The sequence below is a fragment of the Hypomesus transpacificus genome, chromosome 15 (assembly GCF_021917145.1).
Source record: "Hypomesus transpacificus isolate Combined female chromosome 15, fHypTra1, whole genome shotgun sequence".
NCBI classification, from domain to species: Eukaryota; Metazoa; Chordata; class Actinopteri; order Osmeriformes; family Osmeridae; genus Hypomesus; species Hypomesus transpacificus.
The window spans coordinates 989,709-1,009,256 of NC_061074.1; the positions used below are offsets into that span (position 1 = coordinate 989,709).

General features: G+C 51.1%; 1 protein-coding gene across 7 annotated transcripts in view; it reads left to right on the forward strand.

The window, feature by feature from the left end:
* The window catches only part of LOC124477378 (arf-GAP with Rho-GAP domain, ANK repeat and PH domain-containing protein 1-like), a 29,707-nt gene that overhangs the window by 1,394 nt on the left and 8,765 nt on the right, over positions 1 to 19,548 (forward strand). For 4 of the 7 annotated variants that reach the window (XR_006957135.1, XM_047035095.1, XM_047035093.1 and 1 more), the window contains exons 2-20: positions 3,140 to 4,265; positions 7,799 to 7,971; positions 8,605 to 8,687; positions 8,913 to 9,013; positions 9,123 to 9,272; positions 9,453 to 9,522; positions 9,692 to 9,812; positions 10,043 to 10,227; positions 10,303 to 10,409; positions 10,843 to 11,042; positions 11,282 to 11,367; positions 11,535 to 11,717; positions 16,677 to 16,884; positions 17,129 to 17,263; positions 17,353 to 17,488; positions 17,815 to 17,917; positions 18,029 to 18,221; positions 18,654 to 18,699; positions 18,788 to 18,951. Coding sequence is in view for 6 of the 7 variants with exons in the window: in XM_047035095.1 (XP_046891051.1) it covers positions 3,214 to 4,265; positions 7,799 to 7,971; positions 8,605 to 8,687; positions 8,913 to 9,013; positions 9,123 to 9,272; positions 9,453 to 9,522; positions 9,692 to 9,812; positions 10,043 to 10,227; positions 10,303 to 10,409; positions 10,843 to 11,042; positions 11,282 to 11,367; positions 11,535 to 11,717; positions 16,677 to 16,884; positions 17,129 to 17,263; positions 17,353 to 17,488; positions 17,815 to 17,917; positions 18,029 to 18,221; positions 18,654 to 18,699; positions 18,788 to 18,951 (3,496 nt within the window). In the remaining variant the exon portion in view is untranslated. Of the gene's footprint in view, positions 1 to 3,139; positions 4,266 to 5,429; positions 5,606 to 7,798; positions 7,972 to 8,604; positions 8,688 to 8,912; positions 9,014 to 9,122; positions 9,273 to 9,452; positions 9,523 to 9,691; positions 9,813 to 10,042; positions 10,228 to 10,302; positions 10,410 to 10,842; positions 11,043 to 11,281; positions 11,368 to 11,534; positions 11,718 to 16,676; positions 16,885 to 17,128; positions 17,264 to 17,352; positions 17,489 to 17,814; positions 17,918 to 18,028; positions 18,222 to 18,653; positions 18,700 to 18,787; positions 18,952 to 19,548 lie in introns of those variants that run through there. The other 3 variants (XM_047035096.1, XM_047035097.1, XM_047035098.1) reach the window with 3 other exon arrangements.

The window sequence follows — 19,548 nt, forward strand, 5'->3', positions numbered from 1 at the left end:
TTTAATGTGAACAGAGTTGAGGGATGAGTCAGAGCGTTCGAGCAGTGACTCCAGCCGTAGAAACACAGTGGGCTTTATATGGGGCCCGCAAGTCACAGGAACAGGAAGTACATTCACTCTGACTCACCTGTAGAGAGTCAAGAAGAGGAACAGGGATTCAGAGGACTCTGTGTGTGTGTGTGTGTGTGTGGGGGGGGGGGGTCTCCAGGTTCTAATGCTTGTTGCAGGCTCCTGGTCTCCTGACGGAAACAAACCGTTTCCAAAAAAGGAAAGAAAGGGTGAGGGGAGGGGGGTGGGGGGACTGCATGCTGTGTGGAGCCAGAGTAGGGAGTGTGGAGTGTATGGAGGGGGGGTGGGTGGGGGCTGTGATGAGGTTGATTGGTGAGCCATGTGCAGACTCAATCACTTAAATACATTTGGTGCATCCGAGTTGAAATAAGTACATTAAGTAGCCTACATACTTAATGGGACTGATTCTATGGTTTCAATGAAGTATAATGGGCAAAAACAGTTTATGTGAGTATAGCAGAACAAGAGTAAGGATAGTTCATATACAGTAGTAACTATGTAGAATTGAAAGTGTGTGCTTGTGAGAAGATGCTAATGACATTCAGACTTTTTTCAGCACAGTTATGCCCCCCCCCCCCCCCCCTCTCTCTTTCTTTCTACAGCTTATCCTCCCTCTTATGTCGTCGTGGAATTTCTTTCTCATGGGGTTTTTAGAGTTGGTGCTCTGGTACAGCACATTGTTCTTACTCTCCTGAGTGTGGGCCTGTCTTTGTGTTGGTGTGCTCAGTGGGCGCTCAGGTGTCAAGTCAGGGTGTAACTGTGTTGACTGGAGGATGTATGCGTGCGGTCTGTGTCTCATCATCAGAGCCTCGATCACCCTGGCTCCTGCCAACAGTGTGGAGCATCGAAGCCGCTTTCTGACAGAGGGATTTTAAGTGTGTGTGTGTGTTTGAAAATGGACGGGAGACGTGAGCTCAACACCCCTCCCCCCCCCACACACACACACACATCTATAATGTATTCCAAAGAAAGAAAGTAAAGTGTGTGTGTGAATGGGGGGGGGGGGGGTGCTGTTTACTTGCCCAGTCCACAGAATACACCATTGTTGCAGCAACACAGGGACCATGTTATAGCCAGTCCACTTAGGGAGAGCAAGGGACAACTTTTTTTGTTGTCTTCCTTCCTTCCTTCCTTCCTCACTCCGTCACTCGCCCCTGTTTCTCTCACTCTCACTCTAACACATTCAAACACATAGGCACACATACACACAGTCTGGCCTGGCGTGTGTCCTCATCTCAGTACTATGGTGCCAAAACAGGCCAGAGAAGCGTTAAGTCAGCACGTGTGGGTGTTTGTCTTCCGTGAACACAGTAGGGTTTAACTATCATTTTGGCTGTATTTGGTGAAGGGCTGTGAATTGTTCAACTGTTTCCGAGTTCCCCAATTCACGGAATCAGGAAGCACACTTGATGAGAGAGGGGCAGAGGGCGGGGGAAAGAGGATAAGGCCCATTTATTTTTATATATATATTTTTTTTACGACGTAGTTAAGGCGGCAGGCGTGTGTTGCTTAGGCGGCCGCCTTGACTGAAAAGTGCTGTGGGAAACCCTGTATGTACGTGTACCTTGAATGGCGAGCCATCCTGTACCTCCACGCTGACTCAGCTATGTTTGGCTTGGCAGACTTGATCCACTGTGGCTGTGTGTGCCGGCCCAGTGTCAGTCCGATCCTGGCTTCTGGTCTGTAGCAGACTTGAGGAACATTCAGATGTGTACTCTTGTGTCACATCAGCGTGTGAAATATTTGAGCAGCTTTGAGGTTAGTACCTCTGTAGTTGACAGAAAGCGTTTTCTTTTGACCTAACTTGTATTTCATTTGGCGATACGATCACGCTTTTAAATGATACAGATGTCTGTATAAGGTTGAGGCTGGCACTAGTAACATTAAGACATTAACATGGTTAACAACAGGTTGTTAACCATGAACTGCAGAATGAAGTCAGACCAAAAGGGGTGTATATGTGCATATACAGTATTAATAACTTTTCAGTATAAAATAGGGATTCTATGCAGCACTTGCTGGTTTTGACCTTCATAGATAATCATCTGCTGGCTCTAACTCACTTCCTTGGTTAAGAAAAAAAGACACTTCTTAGACCGGTGTGTGTGTTCTCTGTGAGTGTAGTTTGTTGAAGAAGGCAGTCTCTTCTGTGGTGAGCGAGAAAAGGGACAGCAAAATGAAATAAAAAGGGAAGTCTTTTTAAGCTTTTAAAACAGTTGGGTTGCTTAATGGAAAACGTGTTGAAATTTGATTGGGGCCTTACACCAAAAGTGTGAGGTATGTGTGAAGACAGTAATAATAATAATAATAATAAAATCTGCTTTATTTTGAGGTTCCTTTCATGGCATTCAAGTACACCTTACATAATATAAACACAAACATACAGTACAATGAAACGTCCAGATAAAGAAATAAAATCAGTAAAAGCTATTTTAAACAGATGCGTTTTTGTCAGATTTTTTAACTGGGAGATGCAGTCTAACTGAAGGATGTGCAAAGGTAAGGAGTTTGACAACTTTGGTGATATCCTGCCACCAAAACAATTTAATTTAAAATTAGGGGCGCTCGGTAGATGTGCAGATGATGACCTTTAAGAACATGATGGTCTGTTAAATAAAGAGATGTAACATGATTTACAGCAACACCATGTTGTGTCTTCATCTCCTTTCTGTGTGACCATGTTGGGGACTCACATCATTTTTCTATGTGTGTCCAGTTATTGGCAACACATTAGTAAGAGAAAAGAAACTCTGAAATGTCACTCAGCCCTTGGAATCCTCCAATGACTTTGGGAACGCACAAAGCCTTACATTAAGACCGAATGGCAGTATTAGGCATGTGTCTTTTGAAGTCCAGCCCCATAGGATGTATGTCATGCTGTCTAGGAAGCTTCCTAATAGTCGACCAGCATTGCCAACGTGGGAGTATTTCTGTCTGTTGAGGGTCACAGGAGCTCTTAAAGCGAAGCTCGCCCCACTGTCCTCTCCACTGTCGGCATGAATCAGCCTTCAAAGGTCTTCACGTCTCAATGCCAAACCTTAACCATCGTCCCTCCTTCTATCCCCCGCAGGTTTTGAATCGGCATCGGAGGTCTTCGTTTGGCCCCGGGTAGACGTGACGCGCACAAACGCAGGCCGACGGGAGATGTGGAACTCGGAGGCGTGTGTGCCTGTGCGGGAGTGGCTGTCTGTGCTGCGGTTGGAGCAGTATGACCAGGCGTTCCAGGAGGCGGGCCTGCTAACAGTCAAGGACTGCTCTGTCCTGACCCCTGACCTTTTGGAGAGGATGGACATCACCCTGCCCGGGCACCAGAGACGCATACTGGCCAGCCTGAACAAAACCCTCCAAACTCCCCCTGACCCACACGCTCCGCCCAGGCAGACACACACTCACCCCCCCCCCGAAAGGGATCTCCACGCCGTTCCAGGGGAAGAGGGAGACCATGGAGAGGAAGAGAGACCAGCCTCCAGAAACCAGCCCAGCCCCAAGGCCAGAGAGAGAGTAGTGCCTGCCCCTAGACAAAGGCACGGGAGAGACAAACCGGTTCCCAAAGAGAGACCAGTGTCAAGAACAAGAGAGCAAGAGAGAGATGGACACCGAGAGAGACAGGTGTGCAGTGCGGAGACGAGTGGAGAGTTGAAGAAGCCTGTCCCTAAGGAGAGGACTAAGTATCACTCTGTTCATGTGGACCCCAACTCCCCCACCGCGCACCCTCCCCTCCCAGAGGGCCCCCAGGACCCCCCGCTGCCCCCCATCCCGCCACGAAGCACCCCTAACTGCCCCCCTCAACGCTTCACCCCGACCCCTACCCCCACGCCCCCCTCACCTCAACTCAGTAGCATTCCTGCCTCTATAGCACCCCCAACCCGCACCTTCTCGCATCCTTCGCCCGACACCCCATCCCTCCAAACGCGCCCCAACTCTCCGGCCCTGTTCCTTCCCACCCCCCAGCCTAAACAGAGGGGTAAGGGGAGGAGAAAATCCCCCCCCATTTCCCCGTCAGCCTCCACCTCCTCCTCGTGCTCCCTCATCTCCTCGTCCTCCTCCTCCTTCTCCTCTTCCTCTCTGGAGCAGTCTGAGGACAGGGGAGCTCCACCCCTCCCTCCCAAAAGCTCTGCTGCAGGGGCGGGCCCAAATGGACCACCACCAATCCCACGCCGGACCCCAGTCCGGCCCAATGAAAGCACACCTCAAAGGTAAGAGGGTGTCCACCTTGCAGACTCTCATTGGTTCTCTCTGGTCTTAGTTCTACGGCAGCATGTTGAATATGAAAACAGGACCTGTTCGTCTTTGAAAACCCATAGTGTGTGTGTGTGTGTGTTCGCACGTGTGTTGACTCTGAGTGAGTGTAGGTTTATGTGAGGTTTGCCACAGGAAATGCAGTGCCACAGCCCCAGACCCTGTGTTCATCTTCAGTAAACATCGCCCTCTAGTGGACCGAACGAGGACGGGCCACTTCTGGCCTTCACAGTGCTCATCAGACGTAGATGGAAAATATAGTGGTGTGTCACATGACAAACGAGACCTGTCCAGCCCTGTTAGAGTTGGGGTCCTTTCAGGCGAGGAGAGGAGAGGGAGAGACTGTCAATCATGGCTTTGGTGGTAAGAGGTCCGGTTTCATCACCATGATCCAGGCTTATGCTGTGTGTGGGTCTGTTTGCAGTCAAGTGTGTGTGTGTGTGTGGGGGGGGGGGGGGGGGGGGGGGGGATGGGAGGAGGTTTCAATGGTTCCATAGTGGTGCTTTGAGATACATTAACTTCTGCGTCAACAAAGTACACAGTGAGACAGCTGACATGATGCTGAAAACACTGCACCCGGGTATTCCAGTATTTTGTGTTTACCGTACCATTAAAATGTTCAACTGGGGTTTACCATTTTGTTTCCGCTTCCTTTTACCAAGTGTGTGTGTGGGGGGGGGGGAAGGTTACAATGGTCCCATAGTGGTGCTTTGAGATACATTAACTTCGGCGTCAACAAAGTACAGAGTGAGGCAACTGATACGATGCTGCAAACACTGCACCCGGGTATTCCAGTATTGTGTGTGTGTGTACGTGTGTGTGTGTGTGTGTGTGGGGGGGGGGGGGGCAGAGCCAAGGAAGTAAACAGAAAGCTCTCTCTCTGACTGTCACTTTCTCTCTCTCATGTTTCAAGCAAGAGTGAGGAAGTGGAAACAAAAGTCGATGCGTAGAGGAACCCGATGGCCCCTTCCCCCCCTAACACTCTCCCTGCACTCGCCCTACAGACCCCACCATGGCCCCTTCTGGGTCACACACTGCTGCCAGAGAGAGCAAGGAAGGGGAGCCGTGACAAGGGAGAGAGCCGTCACGCGCGAGCGTTTGCAGGAGCGCGCTGACACAGTAGCGCGCTGACACAGTAGCACACACAGGCCCACTGCTCCTCACTTCCTCCTCTCTGCCCCTCGGTTTTCTCCGCCCCTCCCCGAGTCCGGCGCTCGTTTGTTCCGTTGGCACGCTGCATGTGTGTGTTTGTGTTGTTCGGCCGGGGAGAATGCTACGACTCGAGGTGCCAGGATAGGTGAGATTCAAGTCTGTTTGTCGATTTTTGCGTCCGTCCGTTTCACTTTCCACTGTTCTCTTCCCTCTCTCTTTCTCAATGTGATGTTTTGATGCACGACTGGCGTTGAAAAGCAGGAAGGTGACTTTGCGGCGGTTTTCAGAACAGGAAGGTACTTTTTTTTTCTCTTCAGATATGTGATTTGCTGTTCGTTCTTGGCTACCTGCTGGAACCGTTGCGCAGACTGCGAGGTGAATATTTGGGCTTCGTCAGTGATTGTGTCGTTGGCGATGTTTGTCACGGAAGTGGTTGTGATGTGAGGGCCTACTTGGTTAACTGTTGGCGCAAGCTCTGTCCTTGAGCTATAGATAACCCACTCAATAGCCTGTCGGCCACAGTAACTTAACTGAGCATTTGGAGGTAGGCATGTTTTAATGTCCTCTACAGTACTCTCATTACCCCTCCCCCCCCCCCCTGTGTGTGTGTGTGTGTGTAATGCTGAGGGAAGGAAGGGGTCATTGTTTCTCCAGTGCTGTGGGTAGGAAAGGAAGAGAGGTGTTTCAGTTCAGATTTCCCGGCTCCCTCTCTTTGTGAGTAAGAGGAAGTGGATGAGAGCTCACCATGGCTGAACCGGAACCCTCTTAAGCATCGTTTTCCAGTACCAACGTTTCTCAATCAGTGTCCCATGAGCCCGGTCAAGGTTTTTGACAGGAAGTGTTTGTGGTGCTGGTTCCCGAGGCAGCCTGTGCCATAGAGGCTGCCTCAGGCACTAACAGACTGCCCTGACTCAGCCCAGGAGATGATTCGAGTGTCTTACATCAGTGATGCGTCGTCGTGTAAGTGTGTCAAGCGTGTTCATTAGTAAGTGTGTTTTGACTAACTGTAGCGGTGCTGATTAGTATCTGTCTGCTGTAAGAATGCGCAGGGGGTATTTCACAATACTGGAGACTACTGAAGCTAAAACAGTGTGTGTATGCGTGTGCACTTCTGGTTCTCTTATCCAGGCATCGGAGCGGTGCCAAGGTGGTCGGTGATACGAATATGACTAAATGTCCCCCTTGGCACGACTCCATACACACCAATACACAGAGACACCAAGAATGATGTCACAACTGGACTTCAACCCGACTCCTGTTGTCAGGAATGCAAACGTGGACCCAAAAGCAGACTCCAAAAGATGTGTGTTTCCTCCTTTTATTGGAAGCAGAAAATAACATACGAAAGTAGATCCAAAAGCATGACTCTCACTCAGTGGCAGGTCAGAGAAAAACGAAGCACAGAACAAAAAATCCAAGCCACTTAAAAAGCACAGAACAAACAAGGCACAGGTGAAAACAATATGTCCTAATGAGAACAGATTAACCAAAAACAAGAACACAGCGAGGGCCTCTGGTGGCCAACAAAGGGTCACAACCCTGACACCTGTAGCCCATGTCCCCTCAGGGGGGTACATGAGCGGGAACTGAACCCAGAAAAACCGGGTGGACGTAGGATCCGAGCCACACACCTGCCGCAACAGGTGTCATTTCAACTTCATACAGTGCCTGTTTTGGATGATTATTTTGCCACACACACACACAGATTCCTGGAATTGTTGAAGAACTTTTGGAGGTTCTCCTGCAACATTTGATCAAGGTTGACACTGACTTTGGGCGATGTGGTGCTGTATGCCAGGATTGTTAGTATCGTGGTATGTGCGTGCGTGCGTGTGTGAGAGAGAATGACAGAGAGAGCGGTTCTGTTGGTATGCTGTGTTAAGAGTGATTGCATCTCTGTCCCTTGAGGCAAGCTGAGGCACGCTGGCCCGAGAGAGCCTGGGAAAAGAACGGCGGGAGCTCTTTTCAAGAAGTTCCTTCCCTCCTCTCAGGCTCGAACTCTGGGAGGAGAGCTTGGGAATAGAACTCTCGGAGTGGCAGTTGCATTCAAACAGGTTCCTCTCCAGGGTTTCGTCATGGCAACAGCACTCAGTGGCTGGAACTGCAGGACTGGTGTTTGTTAGCGAAGGCTCGCCGCCACGATAGCTGTAGTAGGGGGGCTTGAAGAGATGAGCGGAGGGGAGAGAGAGAGAGAGAGAAGAAGAAGACAGAGAATGGATCGCCTATGCAGGCTGCTCAGCGTTTTACCCAGACCCCCGAGCTGCCAAGCCAGCGTCGACTCCCTCCCTCTCTCCCCTCCCCCTCCCTCACCCTCCTCTCCGTGTCCCTCTGTTTTCAGCGACTCTCCTGTCAGCGAGACGCCCGCGGGCCCCACGCCGCGCGTTCCGCCCCGCAGCAAGACGCCTTGCGCGGCCGACAGCACGCCACTCCTCGCCCGGGCTGCGACGCCGCCGGACGTCCTGCTGGCTGTGCCAGTGAGAATTGTCCCCGAGGCCCCCCCCCCTGTGATCAGTGAGTAGAGGGCGTGGCGGGGGGGATGTTTTTACAGTCTTCACGGCAAGAAACCAGATCGTGTCTACTGCTACGAGGGTTAGGGCTAGTCTGTCACTTGTCACTCATTTCGCTGCGGTTCGATAGGTTGCCGGTTCCAGTGCCCCTGTGGACGTTGCTTGACATCAAAGCGTCTGCTAATTGAAAGTGTCAAATGAACACATCCTTCGTCGAGTATGGAGCTTTACAAGGAACTTGATTCACATGATTCGAATGCGAAATTCTAATCATGGCTTTCATGCAGCTTTCCTGTTCAAATCAGCTGGTCCCAATCCATTCTTTTGAAATGGATTGTTTTGAATCCACAAAAGACTAAATCAGAGTGGAGAGCAGCCATGCAGCGATCGTAACAGTGTTGTTACTTTTTGTCGGTGAACTCGTTCTGTGGTAACAGTACTCCAGGGCTTCTCTGTGTTGGTGGAACTAGTCCGCTTCTTCCCGCAATGCTGCTCAACCTGTCCTGAGGAACGAAGCTGCAAGCTTTCCTTCTTACCTCCCCCTTTTGTCCTCACTTCCCCCTCTCCTTGTTTTCCCTCCATCCCTCCCTCCCTCTCGCTCCCTCGTTCCCTTCCTGTCCCCTCCTCCCCTTCTCAGGGTCAGAATCAGTTGACAGCTCTGAATACTATGAAGATGTAGATCCTGGATACGTACCCCAGTCTGTCAACATAGTGAGCAGGGTAAGTCAGTGTGTGTGAGTGTGTGTGTGTGTGCCTAACAGCCCAGAGGGCAAGACCCATGTCTGAATGATTACAATAGTCAAGTCAGTTTCTTTATAGAGCACATTTAAAAACAGCCAATGCTGAACAAAGTGCTGTACAACATCATCAAATTAATCATCACTCGGTTACTGTAAGATGATACATTGGTACACCTCGGTGACTGACAGCTACGTCATCCAATAGGAAATGTTCCTGCCGGTGCCTGGACAAGGGAAGGGGCGGTACAACTCCCTCTGCAGTGACGATGAGCAACTAGATGACGACAATGAGCCGATCACAATCAAGTGAGTCACCTCTGACCATCTGAACCTCAAGGGTCCTTCCTGTACAAAACGTAAACTACGCAGATCCAGGGTTAACTGTGGTGCACATGGTCTGTTCTCTGTGCTCCAGTCGTAACTCGTGGTTAGACTACGGCATCAGCACCCTTCAGGGGAGTGTCTACCTGCCCAGCAATGGACGCCTGGCCCCGCCCCCTCAGGAAGACCCCGCCCACCTCAGTGTCATCAAGATGGGTTGGCTAGACAAGAACCCACCGCAGGGGTATGTAGTACACACACACACTCACACTCATATACACACTCACACAGACAGACATGGATACAAAGATATAGTACAAGCACACACAACCACCCACGCGTACAGTATTTAAAGCTACCCCCCCCCCCCCCCCACACACACACACATACACACGCCCCTCTTTAATCTTCTGCTTTCCTCTAGGTCTCTCTACTACCAGAGACGCTGGGTGAAACTGGATGTGGATCACCTCAGATACTTTGACAATGACAAGGTACAGTGACTCTGGGTTCACGGTTGGTTGGCCATGCAGTCTGTCTGAGCAGGAGAGTCTTCCTGTGAGTGCACGTGTGGGTTCCGCGCTAGTTGTCGCATGGAAGTCTGGACCGCTGCCATGCTTTGTGAGTTCCCCTCCGTGTCTGAGTGTCCTGCTGGTGTTGCAGGAAGTGTACTCCAAGAGGATCATCTCCACCTCCGCCATCACAGGGGTCAGCAACGTGGGCGAGCTCAAGTTTGAGGTGGTCACGCACAACCGCAACTTTCTCTTCAGGGCAGAGACGGAGAGTGAGTCTCATCTAGAGCCTGCGTGTGTGTGTGCGTGTGTGTGTGTGCGTGTGTGTGTGTGTGTGCATATCTCTCATCAGTGAGACATCCTAGACATCGAGCGGACGGCCCGTAATTATTCTGAGGAGTTTTTAGTGATTCACTGATTTGTATGTGGCTTGTGGTTGATGTGCTCATCAAATGTGTCTAAAAGTGAATCTTGACTCATTGGACTGTGTGTGTTTATCAAGCGGAGAGGAAGGAATGGGTGTCAGTGCTGCAGGACTGTGTCCGGGGTCGCCAGACCAGCTCTGGCTTCGCCCCTGCTTCACCTTTGACCCCTGAGCAGCAAGGCTACCTGGAGTTGAAAGGACTGCGCTCCAAACTCTACACGGTGGTGTGTGGCGAGAAGGTCTTCCTCTACAAGAACTTGGAGGTGTGTGTGCGCTGGCGTGCGTGTGAGCGTGTGTGTGTGTGTAGTACCTCTCTAAGTGCTGTACTGTGTCTCCAGGACTACCGTCTAGGCGTCGGCATCAGCTCCATTGAGATGAACGTAGGAAACGTCAAAGACACAGACCGTCGCAGCTTTGACCTTACCACACCCTATCGCATATTCAGGTACACACACACACATTCTCACTGTATCTGGTCCCTTTTTGAAGATAAGGAGGCGTGTGCCCGGCTTGAACGAAAGAATGCGTTAAAGAGGGAGAGACGGAGAGCGAGAAAGAAAGAGAGAGAGATTGGGGGGGGGGGGAATGACGGAGGGACTGAGATACAAGTTGTGTTGAAAGACCGCGTGGTGTGTCATAACGGAGAAGAGGAAGGGACCGTGACACGAGGGTCTGATTCAAACTGCTCTGTGGCCAGACGTGTGTGTGTGTGTGTGTGTGAGTGTGTGCGTATGAGTGACTGTTTCAGACAAGCCACATCCCTTAGCTCAGAGAACCACAGATATATTTATTGGATTTCCACATCCAGTGCGATTAGCTAGCCGTCACAGCTTGATGTCGCCGCTCAAGGCGCGCCGCGTGCGTCTGTGCCTCTGCAGCTTCATCGCCGAGTCGGAGCAGCTGAAGGACCAATGGGTGGAGGCCATGCGGGACTCCATTGGAGAGGCGCTGTCCAATAGCGAGGTGGCTGAGCAGATCTGGGCCGAGCCTAGCAACGGTTACTGTGCCGACTGCCGAGCCACCAAACCTGAGTGGGCGTCCATCAACCTGTGTGTGGTGGTGTGTAAACGCTGTGCAGGTATGTGTGTGTGTGTGTGTTGTGACAACCACAGACAGTCTGGGGGTTGAGACACCCACACATTTAGGAGACTCGGAGACAGGAAGCTGTTTTAAGCCCTTGACGGGCGTTTTATTTAACATGAAATAGCAAAGGGGGGGAAAGGACAAAAGTGTTGACTGTTGTCGTGTGTGTGTGTTGGTGTGTGTCTCTGTGTGTTGGTGTGTGTTGGTGTGTGTGTCTCTGTGTGTGTGTTGCAGGAGAGCACCGAGGGCTAGGGCCCAGCATCTCCAAGGTCCGCAGTCTGAAGATGGACAGGAAGGTGTGGACCGAGGAGCTCATAAAGGTCTGCCCACTTCTCTCTTACACCGCACACCATTGGTCGGTCAGTCATGCAGTCAGCTCCTGGATTGGTTGTTCACCTCTGTCCCGCCTACCGATGGGAAGCTCATGTGACTAGACCCCCTCCCCCCTACCTCAAGCCCTCACCCCCTACACCCTCTCTGTCTACAGGTGTTCCTGTTACTAGGTAACGAGCGTGTCAACGGGTTCTGGGCGGCGAACGTCCCGCCCAGTGAGGCCCTGAGCCCGTCCAGCTGCACCGAGGACCGCCGCCGCTTCATCGGCAACAAGTACCGCCACGGAAAGTACCGGAAGTACCACCCCCTCTATGGCAACCAGAGAGAGCTCAACAACGTGAGAACAAGCCTTGTTTCTAACCATCACCCAGGTACATTTTTAGTTGTGCTGAAGGCCAGTGGCATAGTGGGTGGTCACCCAAGCCTGACAGGACCCCTCTGAACGAGAAATGCTCTGAAATTGGTCTCCTAGGCTATGGAGTAGAATACATCCAAATAATACATCTTTCATGTATTGTACTTGAAGAATACCCCGAGTATACAAAAAAACACACAAAAACATGATTTGGCACCTCTCAAATATGTTTTCGAGAATCATGTTTAATTAGATCGGTAATTCTTAAGCAATCGTTTCAAAAATATAAATATATCAGCAACTATGGGTGTTCAAAGGGGGGGGGGGGCTAAAAACTGCTCAGGTTTTTGTGTGGGAGCACTTTCTTCGTTTTTATCCTTACTCCACTTTTTGACGTGAATCTTCCTCACGTTTTTTTGGAAGCGCGACCCCTGGGCTGTCAGTACTTAGCTGTGACTGTCTAGGAACACCTGACCTATGTCTAGTCTGTGAGATACACTGTCAATGATTCAACCAGACCCAGGCTTGCCCAGGTGTAAAGGTGGTGAATAGTCTGGTAGTCAAATGCAAGTGCTCTACAATGACTTGATAGCCCTCATCACAGTTCTAAAGAGTATATATGACTGGTCATGCCCTCCCCCACACCCCCACTCTGAGGAGTGTGTGACTGTGCTGAATGCCCCACTGTTAAGACCAGCTGGGTCACTCTCTTAAACCACTTACCAGAAACAATGCTGACTGCACAGACGGCGCTGTGTATACAAGCTTGTTGTGTGTGTGTGTGTGTGTGTTTGAATCACATTTACCACCTGACTTTGAGTGATTCTATTTTCCTTCCCTAAGTGGTTTAGCTCAACAGATGTTCTCTCCCAGTCTGTGTTTTCTACATGTGTGTGTGTGTGTGTGTATTAGTCATCTGTGTGGGAAGTGCAGCAGGGATTTCAACTGAAAATACAGGAAGTTCACCCTCTCTCTGTGTACCCGGAAATACACAGCATGTTCACAAACACACACACACACAAACACACACACACAAACACACACACACATCACAAGTTGGACTAAATGTGGCCTTTGTTTTTGTGCTTTGGCTCACTTCTTTCATTCAATCCTCCTCCTACTCCCTCCCTCTCTCTCCCTCTCCCTCTCTCTCTCTCTCTCTCTCTCTCTCTCTCTCTCTCTCTCTCTCTTGATGTCCCTGACAAGTTCTCCCTTAGTTCTCTCTCTCCTTCCCACACTCCATTTGACTCTCTAACTCCACTCTCTTTTTACTCGCTGTCTCCCCAGCTCCCCCCCCTTCTCTTGTAGGGTGTGTTATGGCTTCTCTGCCATACCTTGTGTGCATACTATACATGTTTTGTGTATTCGTGCACTCCATGGGGTTGTGTTGTACGAGTGGAAGAGACTCAGACTGACACAGAGACAGACAGACAAACAGAAGTTGAGCTCACACCAGTATATTTGTCTAGGCCCGCCCCTCTCTCTCAGTGACGACAACATTGGCCTCTCTGCTGGAATGTGCCGGAGTCCCGCCCCTCATCATCCTCCCCCTCTGTCTCATTGTTTGGGTCTGAGGAGAGGACAAAGTTTCTCTCACTCTGTCGCTCTCTCTCTCTCTCTCCTCTCCTCCGCTGTGGCTGTTGGTGTTGTGGTGTAGCGATCCTCTCAACAGCTAGCCTGCGCTGGTTGACAGGGTGTAAAGGATACTTCATAACGACTACTGCACACAGAGGTGGATTACACTGGCAGCACCTAGGTGAGGAAATACAGTGTGTGTGAGGGGGGGGGGGGGGGGCAGGAGTGAGCATTTGTACAAAAACAAACACACACACACTTTTTAGTGTAAAAGTTGTTAATGTGTTGTTAGTGACATACCGAGGGACTTTGCTCTAACTGGGTAATAGTGCTGAGCTAGAGATAGACATGTTGGAATGTGTGTGTGTGTCTGTGTTTGCGTGTTTGGGAGGTGTTGATGGATGGATTCATGCGTTGGTAGCTTGGGCCCATGGCCCAGAAATGACAATTTCCTATATTCAGCCTCAGTGTCTATGTCTCTGTATGTGTCTATGTCTCTGTATGTGTATTTGTCCATGTCTCTGTATGTGTATGTGTCTATGTCTCTGTATGTGTATTTGTCCATGTCTCTGTATGTGTCCATGTCTCTGTATGTGTCTATGTCTCTGTATGTGTATGTGTCTATGTCTCTGTATGTGTATTTGTCCATGTCTCTGTATGTGTCCATGTCTCTGTATGTGTCCATGTCTCTGTATGTGTAAACCCATACATGGGCCTGTCTGTGTTTGTGTGAGACAATGCTGTGTGGGAGAGGGCTGACAGAGGGCTGACGTGTGGGTCTGTTTCTCAATGGGTTAGTTGACTTGTTCAGTTGGTCAGCCTCAGTTATGTGACTCCTCTTCCCCGCAGGTTAGCATAGCATCACATCTCCTCCTAGCATCACATCTCCTCCTAGCATCTCCTCCTAGCATCTCCTCCTAGCATCACATCTCCTCCTAGCATCACATCTCCTCCTAGCATCACATCTCCTCCTAGCATCACATCTCCTCCTAGCATCTCCTCCTAGCATCTCCTCCTAGCATCACATCTCCTCCTAACATCTCCTCCTAACATCTCCTCCTAACATCTCCTCCTAGCATCTCCTCCTAGCATCACATCTCCTCCTAGCATCTCCTCCTAGCATCTCCTCCTAGCATCACATCTCCTCCTAACATCTCCTCCTAACATCTCCTCCTAACATCTCCTCCTAGCATCTCCTCCTAACATCTCCTCCTAACATCTCCTCCTAACATCTCCTCCTAACATCTCCTCCTAACATCTCCTCCTAACATCTCCTCCTAGCAGTGTCCGGTGGAGGGGTGAGCTGGTAGGGTGCAGTCAGGGTTGTGGCTGGGCACGGGCGTGACTGCAGCAGGCTTTATTAGCTTGTTTGTGTTTTGAGTTGGAATCGGACTCCTGCTGCTCTGCAGAGAGCACTGCTTCTCCCTCCTTTCCTTTCTTTTCCTCCCTTTCTTTACCCCCCGTCCCTTCCCGTCCCCCCCTCCCTGTATTTCGCTGGCGAGGTATGGATGGAACATATGCCGATCACAGGTTGTGGTTTTTGTTGTTGTTGTTGTCGTCTGGATCCGAGTGGCTGTTCGAGTGTGTGTCTCTTGCCACGTCCTGCACAGGGGCAGCGTTTGTAATCTTTGATCCCAAAAGATGAATGAAAGACTCATCTTGCGCTTTCCATCTTTTTATCCTCTCTTTTGCATTTGGGCTGTAAGAGAGAGTACTGGAGAGTCTGAATGGAATCCTGTAAGTGGAGACACACCCATCATAGAGGACCCTCATCTCTCGCTCGCTGGCTCGCTCGCTCTCTCTCTCTCTCTCTCTCTCTCTCTCTCTCTCTCTCTCTCTCTCTCTCTCTCTATTTCTCTCAAGGGAGGTTGTGTAAGAGGGTAGGATTGCATGGTGTGTGCGTGTCTATGTCTCCACCTCTCCACAAGCAGCAGATGTGAGGTCGGAAGCTGTGAGAGAAGCTTGTGTGAGATCTTGAAGCATTTAGGGTTATTTCAACACTCCTCCCTTAAGCTGGGAGGTTAGCTCTGATTGGCTTTAGGATTTAGCTTCATAACAGGTATCTTGACTGGAGTGCACACACACACACACACACAAACCACAAAATGTCAATTTGCTTCAGTGTTATTCTATCTGGATTCTGTAACTTTGATACGTTGTGAAACAGAAGGTCAGACAACACGAAAGGAGACAAACAGAGAGAGACAGAGAGAGACAGAGAGAGACAGAGAGAGACAGAGAGAGACAGAGAGACACAGAGTAACAGAACCAGAGGGTCCCAGAGAGTTGACAGAAGAGTGTGGAATTCTCCAGTCTGGCACAAATAAATTCTGGGTTTGGTTTGAGAGAATACATAAAAAGTCTAGTGTGTGTGTGTGTGTGTGTTTAGGCTTTTAGAGAGCTTAGCTGTAAGTCCGAGTGGAGCTCCTCAGCTGTAAAAACACTCCTCCTTCTTTCCTGTGCTCTCCCAGTTTCTCTGTATTTCTTCTCCTTGGTTGTCACCCAACCCCCTCCCTCCATTTCCTGTCTCCTTTATCAGCCCTGGAAGAAGGGACAGGTTGCCTTGATGTCAACTCACCTCATGTTTCCCCACCCTTCAGCCTCCCAGTCCCCCAGCCTCCCAGCCCCCACTCCTCAGCCCCCCATTTCCCAGCCCTCCAGCCCCCCCAAGCCCACAGCCTCCGGTACTCCAAGGCTGGCAAAGAAGACATGAAGTTTAAGTTTAAGCGGGCTGCTTTAAGAGAGGTTAACCTCACGCACACTGCTGGAGTATGGAAAGGCCCTTATTGGATTCTGGAGCTTTCCACGGCAGGGCCAACCAGTCACGTAAATCTCCTCCATGTATCACCTCGCCTGGTGCGTGTATATCACCTGTATGATAGCGGGTGCGTGTGGATCGCCTGTATGAACCTGGTGTGTGTGTGTGTGTGTGTGTGTATCTCCAACAGTGCTGTGCCGAAAAGGTTAGAGTGGAGTGTGACCGTGAGAATCTGTGGAATGCTCTTCTGTCTGTGTCAGAACACCCAAGGACACGCTGAACATTCTTCTGAAGGTGAACGGAGAGGGAAGGAGAGTTACTCTGTAGCTGCCTGCAGTGACAGGACATCCAGTCCTGTGGTGGTTGACCCAGTTTGAGACCTAGCTTAGTCAACATGATCTGAAAGTGATGTCAGATCACATGACGGTTCCCAGGAAGAACAGCAATCATTCATTGAGCTTCAAAGCACCTCCCCCCCACACACACACACCTCTTCACTCCCCCCCCCCCCCTTACCTCCACACCCCCCTCCCCTCATCTCTCTCCTCTACTCCTACCCCCTCCCTGCCCCCCATCCCCTAACCCTCTCTCCTCCTCTCTCCCCCCAGGCGCTGTGTATTAACGTCCAGTGCAGTGATGTTCTGGAGACCCTGAGTCTGTTGTTCTGTGGGGCCGATGTGAACTGCTCCTCAGACCAGGCTGACTGGCCCTCGCCCCTCACCCTCGCCCAGGCCCACGCCCCCTCACCCCTCGCCCTCGCCCAGGCCCACGCCCAGACACTGCAATCTGAGTTCCTCAGCCACAACCAAAACACAGGTGCAGACGCACACACACACACACACACACACACTCAGGAGTAGGCACACACGTGCACAGACACACATGAGTAGACGCACTCAAACACACACAGGTGCAGACACACATGTGCACACACACACTTGAGTAGACACACACAAATACACACACGTGCAGACACACATGTGCACACACACACACACGAGTAGACACACACAAACACACAGGTGTAGACACGTGTTAACCCCTGACCTGCCTCTCCCAGAGCTGCCTCGGTTGGAGGTGGGTGGGCTGATGGAGGCGGTTCATTACTCCGCCCCCTCCTCCGTCTCCTACAATGGCTTCCTGTTCAAGACCGGCTCTATGGCTCGGCCAATCACGGAGCGCAAGACCAAGGAAGGTAGGCACACACAAACACGCACGCATGCTAACCCCCGCTCAGTGTGTTTTGAGGTGTGTTTAACACGCTTGTTTGTATGGCGGGCGTAGAGTTCAGCCGTCGCTGGTGCACACTGAACGATGGCTGCTTCAGCTACTACGAGAGTGACAAGAACTCCACCCCCAACGGCATGCTGAAGTCCGCGGAGATCGTCTGTCTCGCCGTCAACACGCCTGACAAACACGGGTATGAACGTCCATGCAGCTGGACCGAACACGGGGATGTACTGTATATCCATGTAGCTGTGCCATGGTAGATGCAGGTCTTATCTATGTGTCGCTTTCTCTCCCTGTCTCTTGATCTTTCTCTCATTTTATCTCTCTCTCTCCCTGTCTCTTGATCTTTCTCTCATTTTATCTCTCTCTCTCATTTTATCTCTCTCTCTCTCTCTCTCTCTCTCTCTCTCTCTCTCTCTCTCTCTCTCTCTCTCTCTCTCTCTCTCTCTCTCTCTCTCTCTCTCTCTCTCTCTCTCTCTCTGTCTCTCTCTCTCTTTGTCTCTCTGTCTCCCTCAGGTACGAGCACACGTTTGAGCTCTACTCGGACTCTGAGCGTTTGTATCTGTTTGGTACAGACGACCCAGAGAGCCACAGGGAGTGGGTCAAGTCCATCACCAAGGTAACCACTGACACCTGCATCATCACCTACTGGATGTGTTTGAGCGTTCAAGAAAGTCGACTCGAATTGTTGTATAATTCTTACACTCTGCCCCGCCCCCTCTGCCGACAGACATTGATCCCAGCCAGTGCAGAGCCCTTGCTGAGGCTGGGCTTTGAGCGGATTGGTAGGCTGCGGTATAAGGACGGGCTGAACCTGCAGAGCCCTCGGGTCGGCTGGTTTGCGCTGGTCGGCTCGTCGCTCCACGCGTACCTGGAGGACGGCGAGGGAGAGGAGATCCACCTCCGGAAGCTGCAGGAGCTGTGTGAGGAGAAAGACACTGGGAGAACCAGGGGGGAGAGAGGGGTAGAGTACGGTGTTAGAGCAGGGCTGTCCAATCCTGGTCCCCGAGGGCCGCTGTCCTGCATGTTTGAGATGTTTCCCTGCTCCAGCACACCTGATTCAAATGAGGGGTTAGAGTATGGAGGGGTTAGAGTATGGAGGGGTTAGAGTAAGGTGTTAGAGTATGGAGGGTTAGTCTGGAGGGGGTATGGAGGGGTTAGAGTATGGAGGGGTTAGAGAGAGGTTAAATGGAGGTCATGTGTAGGTTATTAGGTGTTACATAACATGGGTTTTAAAGTAGTTCATGGTTCATGTACTGGATGGGTTATGAATGGGTTATACAGTCGTTATAGAGCAGTTATAGAGTATCCATAGTGTATATTTGTAATCTCACCACATTGTGTGTTTGTCACAGCCATCCAGCAGGAGAATGAGGTGCTGGTGCTGGTGGAGCGAGGGAGGTGAGAGGCAATGCAGAGAGTGGGGGTTAGTGTGTGTGTGTGTGAATGCGATGATGGTGGATGGTGACCCGGCCCTCCCTGGCTGTAGGACCCTGTACATGGAGGGGGAGAGGAAGCTGGACTTTGTGGGCTGGTGCGGGGCCATCCAGAGAGCAGCAGGCAGCAGTGGAGACTCTCTCAGCCAACAGCAACTCACTGAGACGGACATTCCTGTCCTGGTGGACCGCTGCATAGACTACATCACACAATGTGGTGAGCACACACACACACAAGCTCGCACGCACGCGCACACACGGCCTTCTTGCCGTACCGCCAAAACCCAGTACTGGGTGAGAAGTGAGTGAGTGGGTGTCCTCTGTCCGCGCGCGTGTGTGGGCGTGAGTGTGTGTTTGTGTCTTTGGGGCCTCGTGACTGTAATAGTGGGAATTCTGGCTGTCAGCAGGACTGCTGGACCACAACAAAACCTCACTGTTCATTTCCCCTTTCCCTCTCCTTCCCTCCCTCCCTCCCTCCCTCCCTCCGTTCCCTCCCTCCCTCCGCTCACTCCCCCCTCTCTTTCTCTTCCCCATAGTCTTGATCTCTGCTGACATAGTCCTGTGGACTCTGCTCTGCTCGTTGACTCACTGATTTGCGGGGCATTAGTCAACTCTAGAGTATGTGGATGTGCGTGTGTGCATGTGTGTGTGTGTGTTTTGTCCCTTCTATTCGGATTGCTCCTGTTTACTGATTGGAATGTTAATCCTGTGGAGCCGCAGTCTGTGGTTGGAGCCTGACAGAACTGGGTCCTGGTGCACCCCAGTCCCGCCCTTCGGCTCTCGACACCATGGAGACATGCTGGACCTGTGTCCT